General features: G+C 46.3%; 1 protein-coding gene across 1 annotated transcript; it reads right to left on the reverse strand.

The window, feature by feature from the left end:
• Positions 1-601: 601 nt before the first annotated feature.
• On the reverse strand, positions 602-18032 carry TTLL1B (Tubulin tyrosine ligase-like 1B). Its single transcript, XM_084605872.1, has 10 exons — positions 17923-18032; positions 13131-13196; positions 11865-12100; positions 11308-11368; positions 10498-10632; positions 9946-10048; positions 3474-3617; positions 2641-2681; positions 1538-1696; positions 602-644 (listed from the first exon to the last, which is right to left on the reverse strand). Exons 1-10 carry the CDS (start codon positions 18021-18023, stop codon positions 602-604), a joined length of 1089 nt encoding a protein of 362 aa, XP_084461998.1. The 5' UTR covers positions 18024-18032.
• Positions 18033-18526: the final 494 nt, after the last annotated feature.

Below are 18526 nucleotides of genomic sequence, written 5' to 3' on the forward strand. Positions count from 1 at the left end.
CTTGAAAGATGCAAGCACACGTGAAAAGAAGCCTAGCCGCCGCGTGTCACAACCGACCTCGGTTCGTGATTTTCTTTCACGGTCTGCCTCCAATGTCCCTTCGCCGCTTTCCACAGGCAGCCCATCGATAGCGCGTGCTGCTCGAAAACGGACCAAGTGAAGGCCAACAACAGGCCTACTGCATTTGGTCTCGCAAGTTGCGTCGGATTATCTCAGTAGAACGAGAGCAGGTTGGATGCCTATACAAAGCAAATAACACACTAATGAATAGCAGATTTCTGTTGCATTTTAATTGTAGCAGGGAAACTATTTCTGTGCCAGATATATTCAAAAGGAAGATCATGATTTTCTCCGGAAATTACTTTATCGAAATACCCCTACTGGTTTTCTTCGTGTATGGTATGGTATGGTATGGTATGGTGTGGTATGGTATGGTATGGTATGGTATGGTATGGTATGGTATGGTATGGTATGGTATGGTATGGTATGGTATGGTATGGTATGGTATGGTATGGTATGGTATGGTATGGTACGGTATGGTATGGTATGGTATGGTATGGTATGGTGTATGTGCTTCAAGAATTTATTTTATTTCCATATGCTAGCGGTTCACCTCGAGCCTGTAGCATTCATTCTCTTCAGATCTGCAACAAAACAACAAAGTAATGTCACCTCATACAAAACAGCTACAAAGAATCGCGGTCCTGGATTTTGCTGGCGAACATTTCGATTTTAATGCTTGAAACAATGTCCTCCGCCAAACTATTCCAGTCAGCGGTCACATTTGTTAACCGAGCACATTTATGTGTCGCTAATTGGATGTTGTATTGTTTTGCTATGATTTGTTCGTAATTAGTGTCTCAAGCTTAAGGTTAATCCTTTGGTTTAGCTTAAAATGACCATAGCATGGTGGATGGAACACAGGTTCGCCTTCAGAGCGACATATATTAAACATAGCACAAATTTTGCGTTCGTTCAATTTTATAGATCAGCTTATTTGGTATTATGTCCGCATGTTCTAATTTAGGTCTTATCAGTGTTCGTACGCGCGGAGTTTTACTCCTACATAATTGATTGCGAAGTCTCCAGCACAGTTTTCACTTAGCATTACTACAGAAAGCGTCAACGTAAGGCTTCCAGTTCAAATTACTTGTAACACCGAAATAGTCACATTGATATCAGTCTAAAGTATTGCATTATTGGCTAATATGATAATAAATTCGAGTGGATCTCTCTTATTAGTAAATCTGATGGTGGCAATTTTTGATGCGTTTAATTTAAATCCCCGTTTTGAACACCATGCTTGGATTGCCAACAAAGATTAGTCTAAGTTATTTGTGTCTGAGTAAATAACAGTCATAATAAGCGCGCGGGAATAATAATAATATTAAGCATGCATGCATTCATGCATGCTAGCTGTTATGTACGCCTAGTTAGTCTTTTCGCATAGCGGCAACAGTCTGTATTCCATGCAGAATTTTCTGCGCTTGCTCTCGGCTTAACACCCAGACCTTCGGAGTTTCATCTGCACCCCCACCTGGTTAGAGGATGACCAGGGGGCGCCACCAGCCTGAGCACGTCGTCCACGAGCGCTTGCTTGAGCAGGGCGTCTCCACGTGTGCTGGACGTGAGGGACGGCGAGGCGTTCACTTCCAGTAGCCAGGGTCTCAGGTCTCCGTCCAGCAGCACATCATAGCTGCACGTCATTAACAGTTCGGTATTAACACTTTGGAAGCCCTGCTCACGGGGCAGCATATATAAGAATGAACGCGAGTGCGTGACGCGCCTTATAAGTGAGCGATGTTGTACTTCTCTGCTGTCGCCCATGCAAAATCGCAACTACTGAGTGTGGTCCTTCAGTGTTATTTTAACCTTATTTTATGGTTGTTAAATTGTTACAGTAAGGTTACAGCGTTAGAATAACATTATAATAACTGTGTGTTTAACGTTTCAGCAACGTTAGAAAAAATGTCACTAATAATGACATATCAACTAAAAAGAATAACGTTAATATAAGATTGCGCTGCTACTCGAGGATACAGTAAGGAAGATTACTGAACCACTCGGTTAATAAGGAACACGGGAGGGAGTCTCTGGAGATAATTTCTTGTCCCGTAATTAGCGTCGTTGCCGCTCTGCTGGGCGGGAAGGCAGAAACCTTTTGCTGAATGTACGATATTTCTCATTTTCTTCGCGGTAGCGCCAAAATTGATTCAGCCGGCTAACCAACTCGTTGGATCTAATAACCCTGCAGAGGCAGATGGACTGTCTTTACCGTAATTTCCGAGGTACAGTGCGATGTACAGTAAGCAGAAGCTCAAATTTGGCCGGGAAAAAAAAAAATCTTTACTAGATTTTTCATGTTCGATACATTAATTGCGTAGAGTATTCTTGTTCTATGGGGCGGCGACGAAAAGCAAAATATGGAGTAGTCCGCGCCTGTAAATGGTCTAGCAAAAGCCCACCTGCATAGCGCGCAGTCTGTATACAGAAATATACGGTACAGCAGAACTCTTCTTTCCTACTCCACGCATTAGGCCAGGGCGACAGCCACGAAGCATCTAAGCGTGGCGGCGAGTGAAAGATGGTGCTCTGTGACTCGGCTTGCGGCTAGTGTCTCCGCACAGTGGGCCCACTCACCCGTAGCATTCGAAGCAGTGCCAGTCCGACAGCATGGAAGGCTGCGGAGGAAAGACAAGCGCATTAGTCGCCTCGCACTTGGGCGTGCTCATTGTGCAGGCAGGAGGCTTTCGCGTGCCAGCGAGCGACGTAGAATAAAGAGAACGAAGCGAAACAGAGACCACTCATGCGTGCAAGTTTTGTCGAAATGTTTGCGGAAAAAAATATGTTATTTTTTATTACAATTGTTTGACTGTTTCCTCAGTCACGCAGTGCAGAAAATATGGGTAATATAGCTTCGCTAGTTACTTGTAGACGCTTTCGGTTCAAGCCAATAAAAACCAACAAATGTACGCCGAGCTCATTTCTCCAAATTCTGTTCTAACTGAAAAAAACTTCCGCAATCCGGCTTGCCCCGCATAGCTATAGATGGCTGTTCAGTACAAGTTTTAGTAGGGAAAAGTTGAAATGAACTAATTATGGAAATTGACGGGTAATACGACGCTGGTAATAATGGACTAGCAGCGCAACTGTGTAATTTGAGATACTGCTGCGCTGGCCTGCGTGCCTCTACAGACTTTAATAAGCATCATTGATAAGCATAAGCACTTCGCTTATCTATCAAGCTCTGAGTAGCTCAAAACACTACAGAACAGCAAGCGGCACAATTGTGTTGGACGTCTGTAATGTGCACTGTCAACTACCGGCGTCTCTTGTAGCCTGAGTTAATTCGGGACGTTGAACTCCACAAACCAAATCATCGTAAACTACCGAGACGACGTGTAAGAACTGCGACTGGGGGTACGAAAATGTGGGTATATCGAATAAACCGCAGCAATTGAGTTATTCTATACCGCGACGGCCGCCAGCGAGTGGGCCACCAGTTCTCCGAGGTCCCGACGCAGGCGAGTGGCGGCCGCGGCTCCACGGGTTCCCCGTACGAACATCTCCAGGCTGGACAGGCTCCACTTGCCACCGTGAGACTGGTTGTAGCGACCCTGGGGCCGAAAGAGGGCATCCTTTCAGGGGCTTCTGTCTCCGCGGGGACCCATGACCCCCACAAAATGCTTGCACAAGGAGACGCCCGCCAAATCGATAAGGAATGAAATTTTCTTAAGAATTAATGTTCTCGCATTTACAAGTAAGCACATTGACAATGAAAAAAAAAAGAAGATTTCAACGCTGATGAACCAAATATTGAGCGAAAGCATTAGCTGCGGGTGACCGAGCGTTCTTCTTCTCTTTTTCTTCTTTCTCAGCCCACATATAAAGCCCTGCTTTAACCAAGCCGTATGAACGTGCCTTAGTGGGTTACGTGATAGTCAGGATCCTAGCTGGCTGATTCTGACATAACCGTCCCCTGTGAAACGAGAGACTCAAGTTGGCAGCTCCTGCCAACTGAGCCGCGGCTCCGACCGCGCCACGCCGACCGCTTCAGTTGGGAGCCCATCCAACACCACCTAGAAGACTGAAGGCCCCCGCACGGCGGCGTGACGTCACGCAAGTCAGATCGTCCTGGAAGTGGACTTCACCACACTCGCTCTCTCCCTATAAGCTGCATGTTGGCGTGAAATAAATTAGATTCGCTCGCTCGTGTTACCAGTAGGAACTAATATACTGCGTCTACAGTTATTTACGAAGCTTGGCCGGGAATTCTCACCCCAGTTTGTAGCTTCGTGCCTTAAGGAGTCGGTTTGCATGCTTACACATATAAGAACCGTTTTCTGACTGATTGGAAGCGAATGATGTAAAATTTTGTCATCACTGTGGTGCATAAACTCTATTTGATCTAGTAATAAGCTATTCACGTTGCAAGCTACCGCCATGATTATATTACATATATTTAACACTTCGGGGCTTTTTTTTTACTTTCAAAAGCCCTATCAGGCAAGTTACAAAAATGGCAAGAAATTGGCATTACATGAAAGTAAAATGTCAATAGTTCAAAGTGGAATAAATGAACTCATAAAATGCACAAACTCATTTTTGCTCAGCAGCAATACAGGATCATTTATTATACAATTCGTCGAAAATAAATAAAAATACAATGCTTGACAGTCTCTTCTTTGTACAAGAACACATTCTTCGTAAAAGTGCACATAAATGCGATGCATGTCAGTGTCAGGAAAAAAAGTTGGTAGAGTAAATTTTCTGCGAATACACTTTACTGCTTTGGCACACAGGACTGCTTCAAGTAAAGAAATTCAGGCGTGCACGAGTTTCCGTGACACGGAACAGACAGAGATTACAACATCAGAAGCCTTCTTGAGAATGAAGGTAGGATGAAGGACATTTTATTTGACATTGATGAAAGAAAAAGTTATTTTCTTTTTACAAACAATACTGTGGAAGCAAAACTGCACAAATGACACCTCAACTTTTAACAGTTGCAAGTTTTCGCTTTGCCTTTGTGGCAGACAACTTGTCGCTTGCTAACTTGTTATTTGCTGCTTTGCACAAGTTGTTCAAAAGGGTGTTTGCTGCTGCACTCAAAATGTAATGTATGACTTGTTGAGGAGTATGGCCATTCACACAAACATCCAGGTCATCATTATCATTGATGATGCCATGCACAAGGGCCACTAGCACTTCTTTCTGCTTAGGAAGTGCAAAGAACTGTTTTGCAAAGCGTGGACTCCTAAGCTTGTCCAGCACTATTTCTGTGGTAAGGACAGCATTCACAACAAGTTCGCGTGGGAACTTCAGGCCACCTCTTGTCATGCTGGAAATAAGGACATTTCTAGCAATGTCCATCTCTGTATCATCCATTATCAGATTTTCTTTACATGACTGGCACAACAGTTTCTTTACAGCTGCATGAGCACAGTAACCGGCAACATATGTCACAGCTGGTAGCCTTGCCACTTTCTTCTCAATATCGCTGTCCCAAACTGCGACATCAAACTGGCTCAGCAATGAGTTGGAGCTAATGACAGGAACATCGCACACCACATCAATGTCTGGTAACTCGAGCACTTTCTGTAGCCGCAACTTTGTCTCAGACTCGTAAATCTGCCTAATCGACACATGATAGTTGGCACCAGACAACTGACGGTACCGACCAAAGCGATCCTCAAGGGAATCTGTTTGAAATTTGCCTAGCAAAACATACTGCATACCAAGTTCTTCAAGGCAGTAGATAGCGACCTCATGGAGCGCATGAGTTGTGTGACATAAAGCTGAGTGAGTTTCTTTTGTTAAATGTCCTGCATCGTGCCTCAAACTTTCCCAGTAGTCGAGCCACTGCATCATTTTCCCCAAAAACTCTAACTGGGGACAAGATGTCGAGGTTATGGGTTTTTGCAAGTCATCTAAAAGCCGCTGGCCCTTTCGGGGAGTTTTAACGTTAACAACATTCCACCACGTTAGCACCATGCTGATATACTGAGCAGTACTGTCAGCATGCTGAATGTTGCTATTATGAAGTGCTGCCACAGTTGATAAATTGAATATTCTCAGTGCTAACTTTACATTTTGCCTCTCCATGTTTGAAGGATTCAGTGCCTTCAATGACAATGTCGGAGCAATCTTCAAAAGCTCATTTTGTTCGGATTCATGCAGCTCACATAAAGTGTTAAATGATGCTGCCAAGATTTTGGGTTTGGGGTCTGTACTTTTTGGATCTGGGAAGTACATGCACCTTCCTGCATTGCGTTGATTTAACCAGTTATTTCTGACACATTTCAACACGTGGACAGGGTCTATGACAAAAAACAAAGGTCGTGATTTGTCAGTTGGATGCTGATAAACTATCTTTAGTCTCGGAGGGTCTGAAAACAATGACATTGTCTTTCTGTTGATGGAATTATTGTCAGAGATGATGGCAATTACTTTAAATCCTGTATCTTCAAGCTTCATGACTAGCATTCGCAGAAAATCATGCAAACGTTTTGCATCGATTGTAGCCACTGGCAATATATGCACAACATCTTTGTTATTTGAAAGCAGACTCTGAATCATAAAGACAAACGCTGTTTTTGCCGGGCTTGCAGTGTTGACTGCTGCACCGGCAACTGACCCAGCTTTAAAATCAAAGTATGACTGAATGTGGATTTCATCCATCATTAAAGTTACTGTCTTTTCATGCTCTTTCAATGTGGTAGCAACTTTCTTAGCATATGACAGGAAACAGGAGCCTTGCTGTTCTATGGCCGGGCTTACTTGCTGAGCAGAGCAGAGACGTCTTATTGTCTCTGGATGAGGCAACTTTACCTTCAGTGAACCTCTGAGGAATTTGTATGCATGCGGTGAAATGGTGTAAAGGAGGCTTGCAAATACGAGAAGGTCCGACGAGTAGCGTGCAGCGTTGTTGAGGATTAGGTCTACTTGGGATTTTATAAACTTCACGACTTCGAGGTGCCATTCGTGTAACTGGGGCTGATGATTGCATATTAACTCTTCTAACAGCTCCTCCACAGTTTCAAGCAGATGGCGAGCCCGCAGGTCATTGTAGGGAGGATGAGCACTACGCAGAGACTCAACATGTTGAAGGATGTCACTCAGTTGTCTTAAGTCCTGCAACACTGCAGGCACACTGACACCATGAAGGTCCACGATGCGTGTTTCCCCGTAATACACTTCTACACACATGTTGTCACAAACTACCACTGATGAACGTACAGAGGCGCCCTGATCAACAGTCAAATCAAGGAATAGAACTTTGGACTCCATTGTGATCACAGACCAAAACGGCGAGGTGTTAAAGCTTGGCAGAGCATGAAGAAATTCAGAAAAGCTTGTTACTTCGTTATGCTTGTCTTCTTGATGTTTTTCTTCTAGAGATTTTTCCATGGCAATGCGGAGTGATTCGTCCTCAACACGTTTTCTTTTATCCTCCGGAGCCTCCCGAGTGCACGCATGTTGCCGTGAAAGGTACTGGGGACAATTCGGGAACACACTTGGTACCGCATCCGGCTTCAGCCTGGAGACTTTCAGCGGCACTTCAATAACGTTTCCCGTCTTCACATCTGTGTACTTAGATGTTTTGACGTAATCGCTTGCCACAAAATGTTTCTCGCAAAGCTGAAATGAAAAAAAAAAAAAAAAAGACATTCTGTACAAATATGTTTTATACTACCAGAAAGATAAACGACAAAAAGAATGAGCACGTTTCAGGCTCCGACAACGCAAGCAACCCGATTCGGCTGTTGCTGAATACATTTAGCCGGAAAAACGCACATTGCTTTAATAAAAAAGCCGCGAATCGACTCATAAGCCATAGCTTACCACTGTGTTTTTCGTAGGAGTAAAATCCTTCCGGGGAACCGCTCTTGTCCATGCCGCTCGCCGCACAGGGTCACAAGGAAACACGTGCACGCGCACACGCGACTCTCCAGCATAGTTGGACTTGCAATTGGGAGCGCAACAGCAGCCCGGCATTCTAGCAATTTGTTTACGAGCACAACCACAGCACAAAATCGAAAATATGCAGCTTGCAGACGTAAAAACGACGCACAATCATGCCTGTTGTACGGACAGGCGGCATCCGATACAAACGACTGCAAGCAGCTCCGATCACTGTGGCCAGCACAAGTGAAACAAAATCCGCTAGAGGCGCATGAAAATGTGGCTGCCTAACTATGCCAAACGATGCTGTGTGCCATTCTTTAAGAATATAGCTGTCGAATGAAAACCGAATAGCTCAATACTGCGGCCTTTGGTATTATTTGGGCTCTAATTATACTAAAAACTAAAAAAATGACTTGTTTTGGTTGTAGTAAAAGTCACCGCTGAAGCCATTGCGAGCCATTCATAGCTGTTCTTGTCCGGCTTGTCCATGTTGCCCCCTCACCCCCTACCCTCGCCACGCGGACGTTCGGAGAGGTTGTCGCCGTCCGTCCGAGCGGCGATCTGAGTGTGGTGACGTAGGCGCTTGGGCGAGGAGGCGGCGCGGGGGCCTTAAGTCTTCTAGGTGGTGTTGGCCCATCTCTCGCTTTTGTGTCACGTGGGGTGTGACGTCACAGTGTCACTTGGGTAAAACGTGGCTACCGCCGCGCTACGCCGACCGCTTGAGTTGGTAGCCCAGCTCTCACCCTTGTGTCACGTGGGGTGTGACGTCACAACGTCGTGGCTACCGCCGCGGTATACGTTGAAGGCCCGAAACCTAGAGTGGTATTGTTTTCGCAATAAAAGTCGCAGAACGCTGCCTGTAAGTTCTGTTTTCAAGTTAGTAGAAGCAATTATGTGTGCTATCGGGGAGATTCGCATGCTCTGAAGATGTTGCCGGTATAGTGAAGCCTGCATTCGACCCGAATTGTGAGGTTTCACGAGGCATTTTCGGAACAAAAACGTTTCGTGTGCTGTCAGGTGGCCGAAATAAATAGTAGTAATGCCGTTGAAAATATACATGAACTGGAGGGCTGGTTGGTCTGACATCTTCAAGTGGTGCAGCGCAACAGCACGAATGTTTTTCTGCGGTGCCAAGGTATATATAGCGTTGGCATCCTGAATAAACTTATGTTGTCAGTTCAGCGCTGTGTCTGTCCCATTCTCTTATCTAGGCTTCGTGCCGTTTTGCTTTACCACTTAACGTTGAAAATATATTGCTGGAGGGAGCCTTCCGCTACTGTGCTTCTTGTGCCTCCTTTCACGTCCTCCTCCATCTATTCCCTCATGGCGCGGCCAAGGCGTCCTCCGAGAGTGAGACAGCTACTGCACCTTTACTTTCTTAAAATGTTCATTTTTATTGCGAAAGCAATACTACTCTAGGTTTCGAACCTTCAGCGTAGCGCGGCCGGTAGCCACGTCTTACCCACGTGCCGCTGTGACATCACATTCCACGTGACAAATGGGCTGGCAGGAGCTGCCAGCTTGGGTCTCTCGTTTCACATGGGACGGTTATGTCAGAATCAGCCTGCTAGGACCCTGGCATTCAAGTTACCCCTTTAGGCCACTAAGGCACGTTCATACGGCTTGGTTAAAGCGGGGCTTTATATGTGGGCTGAGAAAGAAAAAAAGAGAAGAAGAACACTAGCTGCGGGTGACCTAGCGTTCTCCTTCGCTCAATATTTGGTTCAGCAACGTTGAACCGTTGTAATATTCTATTTGGCATTTGCACTTCGCAGTGCACGCATGCGCAGATTGATGCTCATAACATAAAGGAAGTCCTCTCTTACGGCAAACGTTTCGCTCATGTTCTAGATTTGTTTCTATCTTTTCTAGTTGATTTCGATAAATGGTCCACTGACGTTCCATGAACTACGTCAACAGTCACAGGCATCGCACTTACGACAGCATAAGAGGAACCGAATTTCAAGGCGGCCGCGCAGTGCGAAGCCACAAGCGTGCGGCGATACGGACGACAAACCACAAGAGCGAGTCCCTTACCCCGTGCCTCTGGACGGAGACGTTAGTTAGGTGCGCGAGCGGGTTGTCCAGACCCTTGGTGCGGTAGTGCAGCTGGCAGAAGCGGCAGAAGCCCCGGCGGTACCTGCGCCGACGTACACATGCAACCGCTGCCGCCCTACCCACTCTCTATCGCCCATCGACAATAACTGAAAACCGACTTGCTAAATTGTTTTTCGTTTTTTTCGCAAAACCAAAGCCGGCTGTTCTGTTTTTGAGGTTTACACAACGCACAAGGTGTTCTTGCCAAGACAGATGTGGACAATTATTTCTTTTGGGGTGTGTAAAAATGGTGTCAGTATATAAAAAAAAAATAAAACATATTGACAGTCTCTATGAATGGCATTGAAATAAACTTAAAATGAGGTAGAATATCGTAAAAAGTCACTGCCTGCCGTAAGCATTTCGTGAAGAGGTCATTCCCAGCACATCTTCCTCAAATATTTACTTTGCTTTATGGCGCATATCTTTTAGTATCGCGTGATAAACGAAGTTTATATAGCGCATTCGCTTAGCTCGTATTGGTGTCCTCACAGGTAGGCGCGCAGCGGCTGGAACGAGGCGACCAGCACGTAGAGGCGCAGGTCGAACTTGCGGCCGCCCACCAGCAACGGAGGGTCCACATAGCGGCACAGCACGTGTGCCTCCCGGTTGCCCTGGCTCTCCCAGCTGCGAGACGCCGAGGAGGTTATCGCTTCTGGGTGAGCACTGAGCAGGGAAGCATGCTCATGTTGTGCGCTTACTTGCTCTATCTTCCGCGTGCGCGCTCATGAGAGACTGTAAGGCACCATGCTGCTCTACAGCCCTGTTACCACCCAAGACTGCATTGCATGTTAATTGCCTCTTTTTTGACGCAGAATGTGCTGATTGCGAGATGGTTAGCCGAGAGCATCAGTACGTCGCGAAAATTTTGCCCGTAGTGCCCTTTTTGCACGGCTTCAGCGGCTCTCAGGCGAAAACAGTGGTTGCGGGAGGGCGTTTAAAAATGGTCACGTTCAATACGCTGTTAGTTGAAGTAGAGGTGTTGGCAATTTGTCCGTGGTTTTAATATCCCATTTTCTTTCCCTTTTGCTTCTTGCGCTAATAACATATCTGCATAAGTACCTACAAAGTAGCCTTGACTAAATCCTCTAGATCATCCAGCATAGGTTGAGTAATTATGAACAATGAGCATTCTCGTAAGAACGCATATGGAAGGCGAATTCTCGGTGGTTGTTCTCACGCCCCTTCGACACGAGATTTGGCACGCGTTGGCAGCTATACTTGGCAATGCTAGAGCGCCACTAAACAACGCCGCGTCTAATCGCGTATGCATGGCTGTGCTGCAGCGGCGACAACACGCACCTATTGATGAGGGACTTGACTTGCGATGGTCTGTCCACCAACTTTATGCCGATACCCTGCGCTGGCAAAAAAAGGTGGTGTTCAGGACAGCACTTTGGTAGGCGGTTTAAGAGGGGCTACTAAAGAATTAATCTACCGTTTAACAATGAAGCTGCACATCGAAGGTCCTTAAGGAAGGTTATCTTCTTCTTTGGATGCTATTCCGTATTATTCCATGCTCACCTGAATAAACCGCCCCCCAAGCGGGGGTGTAAGTTTACGAGGACATATGGGTGCTCTTTATTTGTTGTTTATTACACTAGAAGGCCCCAGGCTAGGCTTCATAGGAACTAGTGGCCTATTTCTTACGCTTCTGTAGTTGAAACGAAACGCAAATTAAGCTAAAAAAACAGCTTTGTGCTGAGATCATGAAGTCAGTTGTATCAGAACTGCGCGACACAGAAGCGTTAACCAGGTGACCTTGGGCTAGGGTTCCGTATAAAGTTGGCGACATTTGCAGCATGCACGCGAAGCTCTGGAGACAGCATTTGCCTGCGCGACATCCTGCTCAGGCGAACCTTTGCCGCAGGGTTTGACAATCCAGAGGCTTGAGGGCCCCGCACGGCGGTACTCGTCGACGAACATGTTGTAGTCACGTGGCAGCACGAAGGTCGAGGGAACCATGGCCAAAGGCGGCGGCTCCTCACGCTGGTCGCCGCGGGCTTTGCAGCGCTGGCGTTGGTAGCGCTGCATGTGTCTGGCCAGCAGGTCCTTGCGCGTCAGCTCGTAGTGCGTCGGGAAGTGGTTCACCCTCCTGGCACGGAATGAGCATTCAAGCGCCGGCTACGTAGGCATTACTGATTACTGTGCATCCACAATATTCTTTAGAGTTTATATCGGCCTTTTTTATCACGACAATGGTCAATTTTCCGAAAGTTAGCGGCCCATTAACGAAACAAACGCGATATGAGGTTCGATTATCATGTCATGGTTGAATTTCGTGCTACGTTAATTCAAGCAATGACAAGGCATGACACGGTGTTCGCGCTGACGGCTACGATGGAGCTTCCTGTAAACTGTCGTGGCTTCTATATTATGACAAAGTATCGTTGCACTTTTGCATGTCGTCGCGTCAATTCTTTCACATCTAGTACAAACCTTTGTGTTTGTATATTTGACCAATTAACTGTCCTAAGCGCTTGATGACAGCGAACAAGCAGCGCTTAACAGTAAACAGCAATGATGTGGAGCATCCTTGTCTGCGGCATGATGTGCATGCAGGTGAGATGCCGGAGCAAAGCATAACATGTACTACTGCGCTATCCAATGGTGTCAATGGTGCCAATATCTCACCATGCCTTTATTTCGGGTATTTTGTGAATTTTCTGCTTTGAGGATGATCACTACTCAGTAGCCAGTGAGCAGTGCTGCGCATAAAAACTTGCCCTTTCTCGCCTAAAAGAGGATCTTGAAAACTTGATCCGACGTACTTGTCGCTGCCTTCCAGCATTGTGAAAACTGTTGGCACTAGGAACGATAAAAAGCATGAGCTTGCATTCCTTATTTTGTCTCGATTATTTATGAACGACCCCGCATTGCATGTGACTTCTAAAATCAGCGGGCGTAAATACAGGGCACATTGAAGGCGCCCATGAACTGAGGCCATAGGCTTGTTTGCCTTTCGGTCCGAATATTCGAGTTGTTACTAATACAGTACAAAGTTGGAATTTTTTTCACCGTTCGGTGAAGATGCATGACGATATGTCTCAACAATGACCAAAGCTCTTCGTAGTCTCCAAAATAACGTTTCTGCAAGACTCGAAAGGGCAGAATGGGTCACCGACTGGTCCTCCGAAAGCCTCATGTTGGAGTCGGGTGCCAAGAGACTTCGGACGTTGGCGACGGACGTCCTGCGTGAAGGAAAGAAAGTGACTAATTAAAGAAAACATATCCGTGTTGTTATTCTTTAGGTTCTCATGATGGTTCTATATTTCGGTAAGAACAAGCGATTCGTTCAAAACTGCGAGTGAAGAAGGCTTATAGCCTGCCCTTAAATATATTTCTTTTTGTTGATTTTTTTACGTCGTTTCAAAAGTGAGCCCTGAAATGTGCTGTTGCGGCCTGACTTCTCGGTACAGACTATCGGCGAAAACAAAGTAGCCGACCGCAACCGCCTGTGCGCAGCAATAATGCCACTAAACCTGTTGTTAGACATTTATTTAAGAATTCTTAGTTCAGTGCCTTTAATTCAGTTGCAAGGAATAGGAACGCTATATATGAAAGCTGCTTAAGGATATGAACGAACGAGGTCATCAGACATCTGAGCGAGGTAAATAGGCCTGACAGATACCTGCAATAAATTGGATACAATGTTGCGAACGCCTACGAAGGTAGGAAAAATAGAGGGAAAACAGGCGCAGTCTTCAAGCTTTAATTTCGAAAAACCAGTCTTTGTATATAAATCTATATCAAGAAATAGCTACGAGCTGTTTCACGGCAAGAATATTAAATTATTAAGGTGAAAGTCTACTTGGCTCATGTGTGACGTGGACAGGAAGTTTCCGCAGCCATAAGTGACAAAATGTTTACGGAGGTTTAACTCTTCTAAACCTAGACACAGAGTGAAAGCTCTGTTTGGCTTGGTTACGCTTGATGTTAAGCTTCTTTGTCGAAGTAGAGGTCGCAGGGGTAATTTGTCACCGAAGTGTTAAGTGGCCTACTTAACTTCAAACCAAACTGTTGTCTCCAGAGTCTAATTGTCCCACCCGAGGACCTTGGCGATGCCTGGCTTAATGGGGATCTCGCTCTGCCTCGATCACTTCTCGTTCCATATCCATCGCGTCTCGCTCGCGTCCAAATGTGACATCAGTCGCTGTCAAGCCACCGAAGCGGCGAATGGGACCACGGCAAGCACAACAGAGTCATATCCAGGGCCCTTCCTCCCCCACTCCTTTTGTCGACTCTGGCAGTCACCACCGAGAATCTATCAAGATCTCGGTGGTGACGCTTTGGTGCACCGTTTGATGGTGATGCTTCACTATAACGGACCACCATGTGGCGCCAAATTTACCGTCTTTCTCATTAAAATTGTGATTCTCCGTGCAGTGTTTCGGGCGGTGTCATGCCATTTCGCTGCCTAATTGGCATACATCTGCTTGTCTAGCTTGCGATAGGGATTCGCACCGACACGTGCACCTCCAGTTATGCTCTCTAAGCACCTCACTATACACCGAGTCACCTAGAGCAGCGGGCTTTATCAGATGAAGTGGTGTGGAGGTTGTCATGAGGTAAGTCAGATAAGCAGAAAGAGTGTATATAGAGAGCACCGCGCTACCGGTCGCCTGGTGGCACGCGCCACGGGCGGAAGTTAAGGAATCGGCCATTGCTGCGCGAGCGAGCTTTCGCAGTCATACACGTCGGCGGTCCTGAGTTTCTCTTCTGAATCTTTTCGGAGCCAAGAAGTTGTCAATCGAACGAAGCTTAAGAAATTCGAACTTGCAATCGCCTCTCCAAGCAAGAAAAGAGAGCTAGCGTTAAATCCGACAGCGTTTACATTGTGAGAGGCTTTATGGGCCATGCTGGACTTATGCAATAAATTGTTGGACTGTGGCAGTGGTAGTAAACTCAGCCACCGACATCCAAACGTGAAGAAAGTCTTTCATTACTCGATTATGGCATTACCTTTTTGAGAGTTTGTCCAGAGCCGTTAAGTTAAGAAAATTCACATGGTTAGGGTTGGCTGTGTGGGCACTCATACAAGGTTTGCTGTGCTAGTGCAGTCCGTAAATTTCTTGTTTAAGCTTTTCGGTGCAGTGAACATAGAGCGATATTCGGGGAAGGCGAATATGCATCCTGGCAGCACATGTCGTCAGTCCTGTATTAAACACGAGTTGACAATCCCTGGTCTCAGCGCGATCCTTTGTTACTAGTGTGCTATCCATAACCGCAGGGCCGATTGACAATGCATCAAGCAATGACCCGCTCCTACCTCGCGTTTCACTATTGACAATATATTGTGAAATAGAGGCCAATAGTGCCAAGCGCACAGAATGGCTCGCCAACATTGTATACATATACGCATTTCTTCTCAATTTCGATTATACTAGTAACTCGCTTTTATTCCCGGACCCACTTTGCACCCTTCCTTTCTTTTGACATTACACCTAACATTTTCCCAACAACACTACATAAAGTTGCAAACATTTGTCAAAAGGTTCCCATCAGTATTGACGACTTATCTTCATTTAATCCACCCCGCCGTGGTGGCGCAGTGGTTACAGCACTCGACTACTGTTCCCAAGGATGCGGGATCGAATCCCGGCCTCGGCGGCCGCTTTTCGATGGAGGCGAAAAGCAAGGCACCCGTGTGCTGTGCGATGTCAGTGCACGTTAAGAACCCCAGTTGGTCGAAACCTCCGGAGCCCTCCACTACGGCGTCTCTCATATATACATTGGCATACGTTGGTGAATTTTCTACCACCAGTTGCATCACTGCCCAGCACTGTACGCATCAGGGTGGTGTACATCACGACTTTCACTGGTAGATATTGTCCCGTAGATTAAGATGGATAGCCAAAGCAGCATACATCATGGCTCAAACGGTGTTCAATGTTGTTCATTTGGTTACCACGGGTAGCCGATATTCGATGTATCCAGGCATGCTGTAGTCAAAGCAGCCTGCCTGCCTATTGAGCATACTTGGTAAACCCTAGTCATACGACCATTTGTAAATTCCGCACGGAAGTGCGTGTGAAAGAAAGGAAAGAAGGCTGAGATGGAACATTCAATTCCCACAATTGCTTCCTAATTGTTTTGCTGTTGCACTGCTTTTTGCCTTCAACGTGAACCAACGCAGCGCTTTTTGGTGTTTACAGGTGTGGAATGCTTAGTCGCAAGTGCAAATGTAGGCGTCGTTACCTGGTTAACCGCTTCTTATATGCCAGACATTACGCAAAAGAACTGTGCGCAGCAATAATTACGTCCGCTAAGAGCAGTATATACTGCTCTTAGATATAGTATTTTAGGGCTTGATTGAGCTGCGTTCCTTCCTATATAGTAGAACGTAACGTAATAGAGGCGGCCTAGACAGAAACACGAATAAAGAGAAAACCGCTCTGTTCGTTTTTGTTCCAGCCCTTATCCTCTGCGATACGTATTGGCGACTTCCGTAGGATTTCATTCACTAAAGATGCTTAGTTTCCGGTCGGCGCTATCGCAGGCCTGATTGAGAAAAGGAATATGCAAGGAAACGGGAAATCTGGTGAGTTGAATGAATTTTAACAGCCATCTCGCCAACGAGAGTGTACTGCATGCATACTGCGTTTAGCGCTGCCTGAGAAATGTCGCGTAGGTCATCGCCCCTCCACAAAAGGGGCGTCTAGAACTTGGACATCTTAATGGTGTTACATGAGTAATATTAAATGCATTTAGCGCTAATAAAAAATACACTGAGGTGTCCAAAACGAATGTTAACAAGAAAACAAGACAAAATGCACACGTACACAAATAACGACACCATACACAGACGTCACATAATTTTAACTACATCTGGTGCTGCATAAAAACATTTACTTCGTAAGCAGCGCCACTTGGCGTCGGTGGGCAGCTGCGTTTGGTTCTGTGCCGACGTGTCTGACAGCTCCGCGCACTAGGTTGGACTGGAGCTAGAACGAAGGGCGGGTTTCCACAGTACCGAAGTGGAAAATCCCCGCAAACGGATATAACGGCGACACACGGGTGCATGTATAGTTGAGCATGAAGTATCAGCGGCAGCAGAGGGCTCAGAATATGCGGCAAGCAACAGTGAGGGATGAGGAAGAGGAGCAGGCCGATAGCATATCAGACCTTAATTCCATCTTATTCTCAGTGAGCCTCATTAAGTGACCCTTAATGTTTGTGTGTGTGTGTGTGTGTGTGTGTGTGTGTGTGTGTGTGTGTGTGTGTGTGTGTGTGTGTGTGTGTGTGTGTGTGTGTGTGTGTGTGTGTGTGTGTGTGTGTGTGTGTGTGTGTGTGTGTGTGTGTGTGTGTGTGTGTGTGTGTGTGTGTGTGTGTGTGTGTGTGTGTGTGTGTGTGTGTGTGTGTGTGTGTGTGTGTGTGTGTGTGTGTGTGTGTGTGTGTGTGTGTGTGTGTGTGTGTGTGTGTGTGTGTGTGTGTGATAGATAGAGAGAGAGAGAGAGAGAGAGAGAGAGAGAGACGGTGGGGCGACACCCGCCACTGGTTCACTGCTGTTTCTTCGCAGCTGAGGTTTAACCGGGTGTAAGAATATATTCAGCATCATCACTCCCAATGTTGGTAATGTGTCAGTGCTTGATTATTCCTTCTGTATAAGTTATAGTATAGTCCGAAGACTAATTCTTAACCGCTAAAACTCGCTCTTCGCAGAACGCGCTTCCTATCACGCAGTTGAAATACAGAGGGCATCTAAATTCGTCATGTGCTTACTATCATTCTTTACCTCCTCACACCGCAATAATTTGCTAATTTCTAACTTCTTAATCACAGCGAAACGTATACGCGTATGCTTCCCCTTTCAAATGAGACACATCTTGGCTTCTAAAAAGCAACCCGTAGATGTTTCTCTAGTCGCCCTGACACTGTCCAGAGCCCTCGGTCTACGCATTATGTCAGAGTACTGACCAGTAGATATTCCAGTCCTGGTGTGGCTCGACCCTTGTCCAGTTCCGTTTGGTGAATGCCTTCCGCACGATAGGTAGGTCGACATCGCAGCAATATTTCATGGTGGACGCTTCGATGCTTCCACCGCCACCTCTGCTCGCCGCTGCCATCTCACGGCGTAGAATAAATGCGATCCGCGCGTGTCCTGCTGCTGATCCCCTTATTTTTCGACCACTGTAACGCTGCTGTTTCGATGGACGCCCGTTCCGCCAGGCACAGTCCCCGTCCTGCTGAGGCACGTTGACCGCCCTCGACCGCTGGCCTAAGTAGAGGACGACAGCGGAAACAAAAAGAGAAATAGTAAATAATGCGGAGTGAAAGAGAAGAAGTGGTTGCTAGGGCAGGTCCACTTTTTCAATGAACGGATCGATACGCACTCTCGTTTCGCCTGCTGCCATCACCGCAGTAGCTTCGAATGGAACTATTAGAGCTTTTTTTCTTCCCCGATTTATTTTCTAATCTGTCACCTCTTACACGGTGAAAACTTTGTAACGGAACGAACGAGCCCATTTGTATATTTCGCTCGGTATTTAAGTCTGCACCCCTCCCGTGTTCGTGTACTGTA

This window comes from Amblyomma maculatum, chromosome 6 (genome assembly GCF_055883805.1).
Source record: "Amblyomma maculatum isolate TAMU_Amacu chromosome 6, ASM5588380v1, whole genome shotgun sequence".
Taxonomy (NCBI): domain Eukaryota; kingdom Metazoa; phylum Arthropoda; class Arachnida; order Ixodida; family Ixodidae; genus Amblyomma; species Amblyomma maculatum.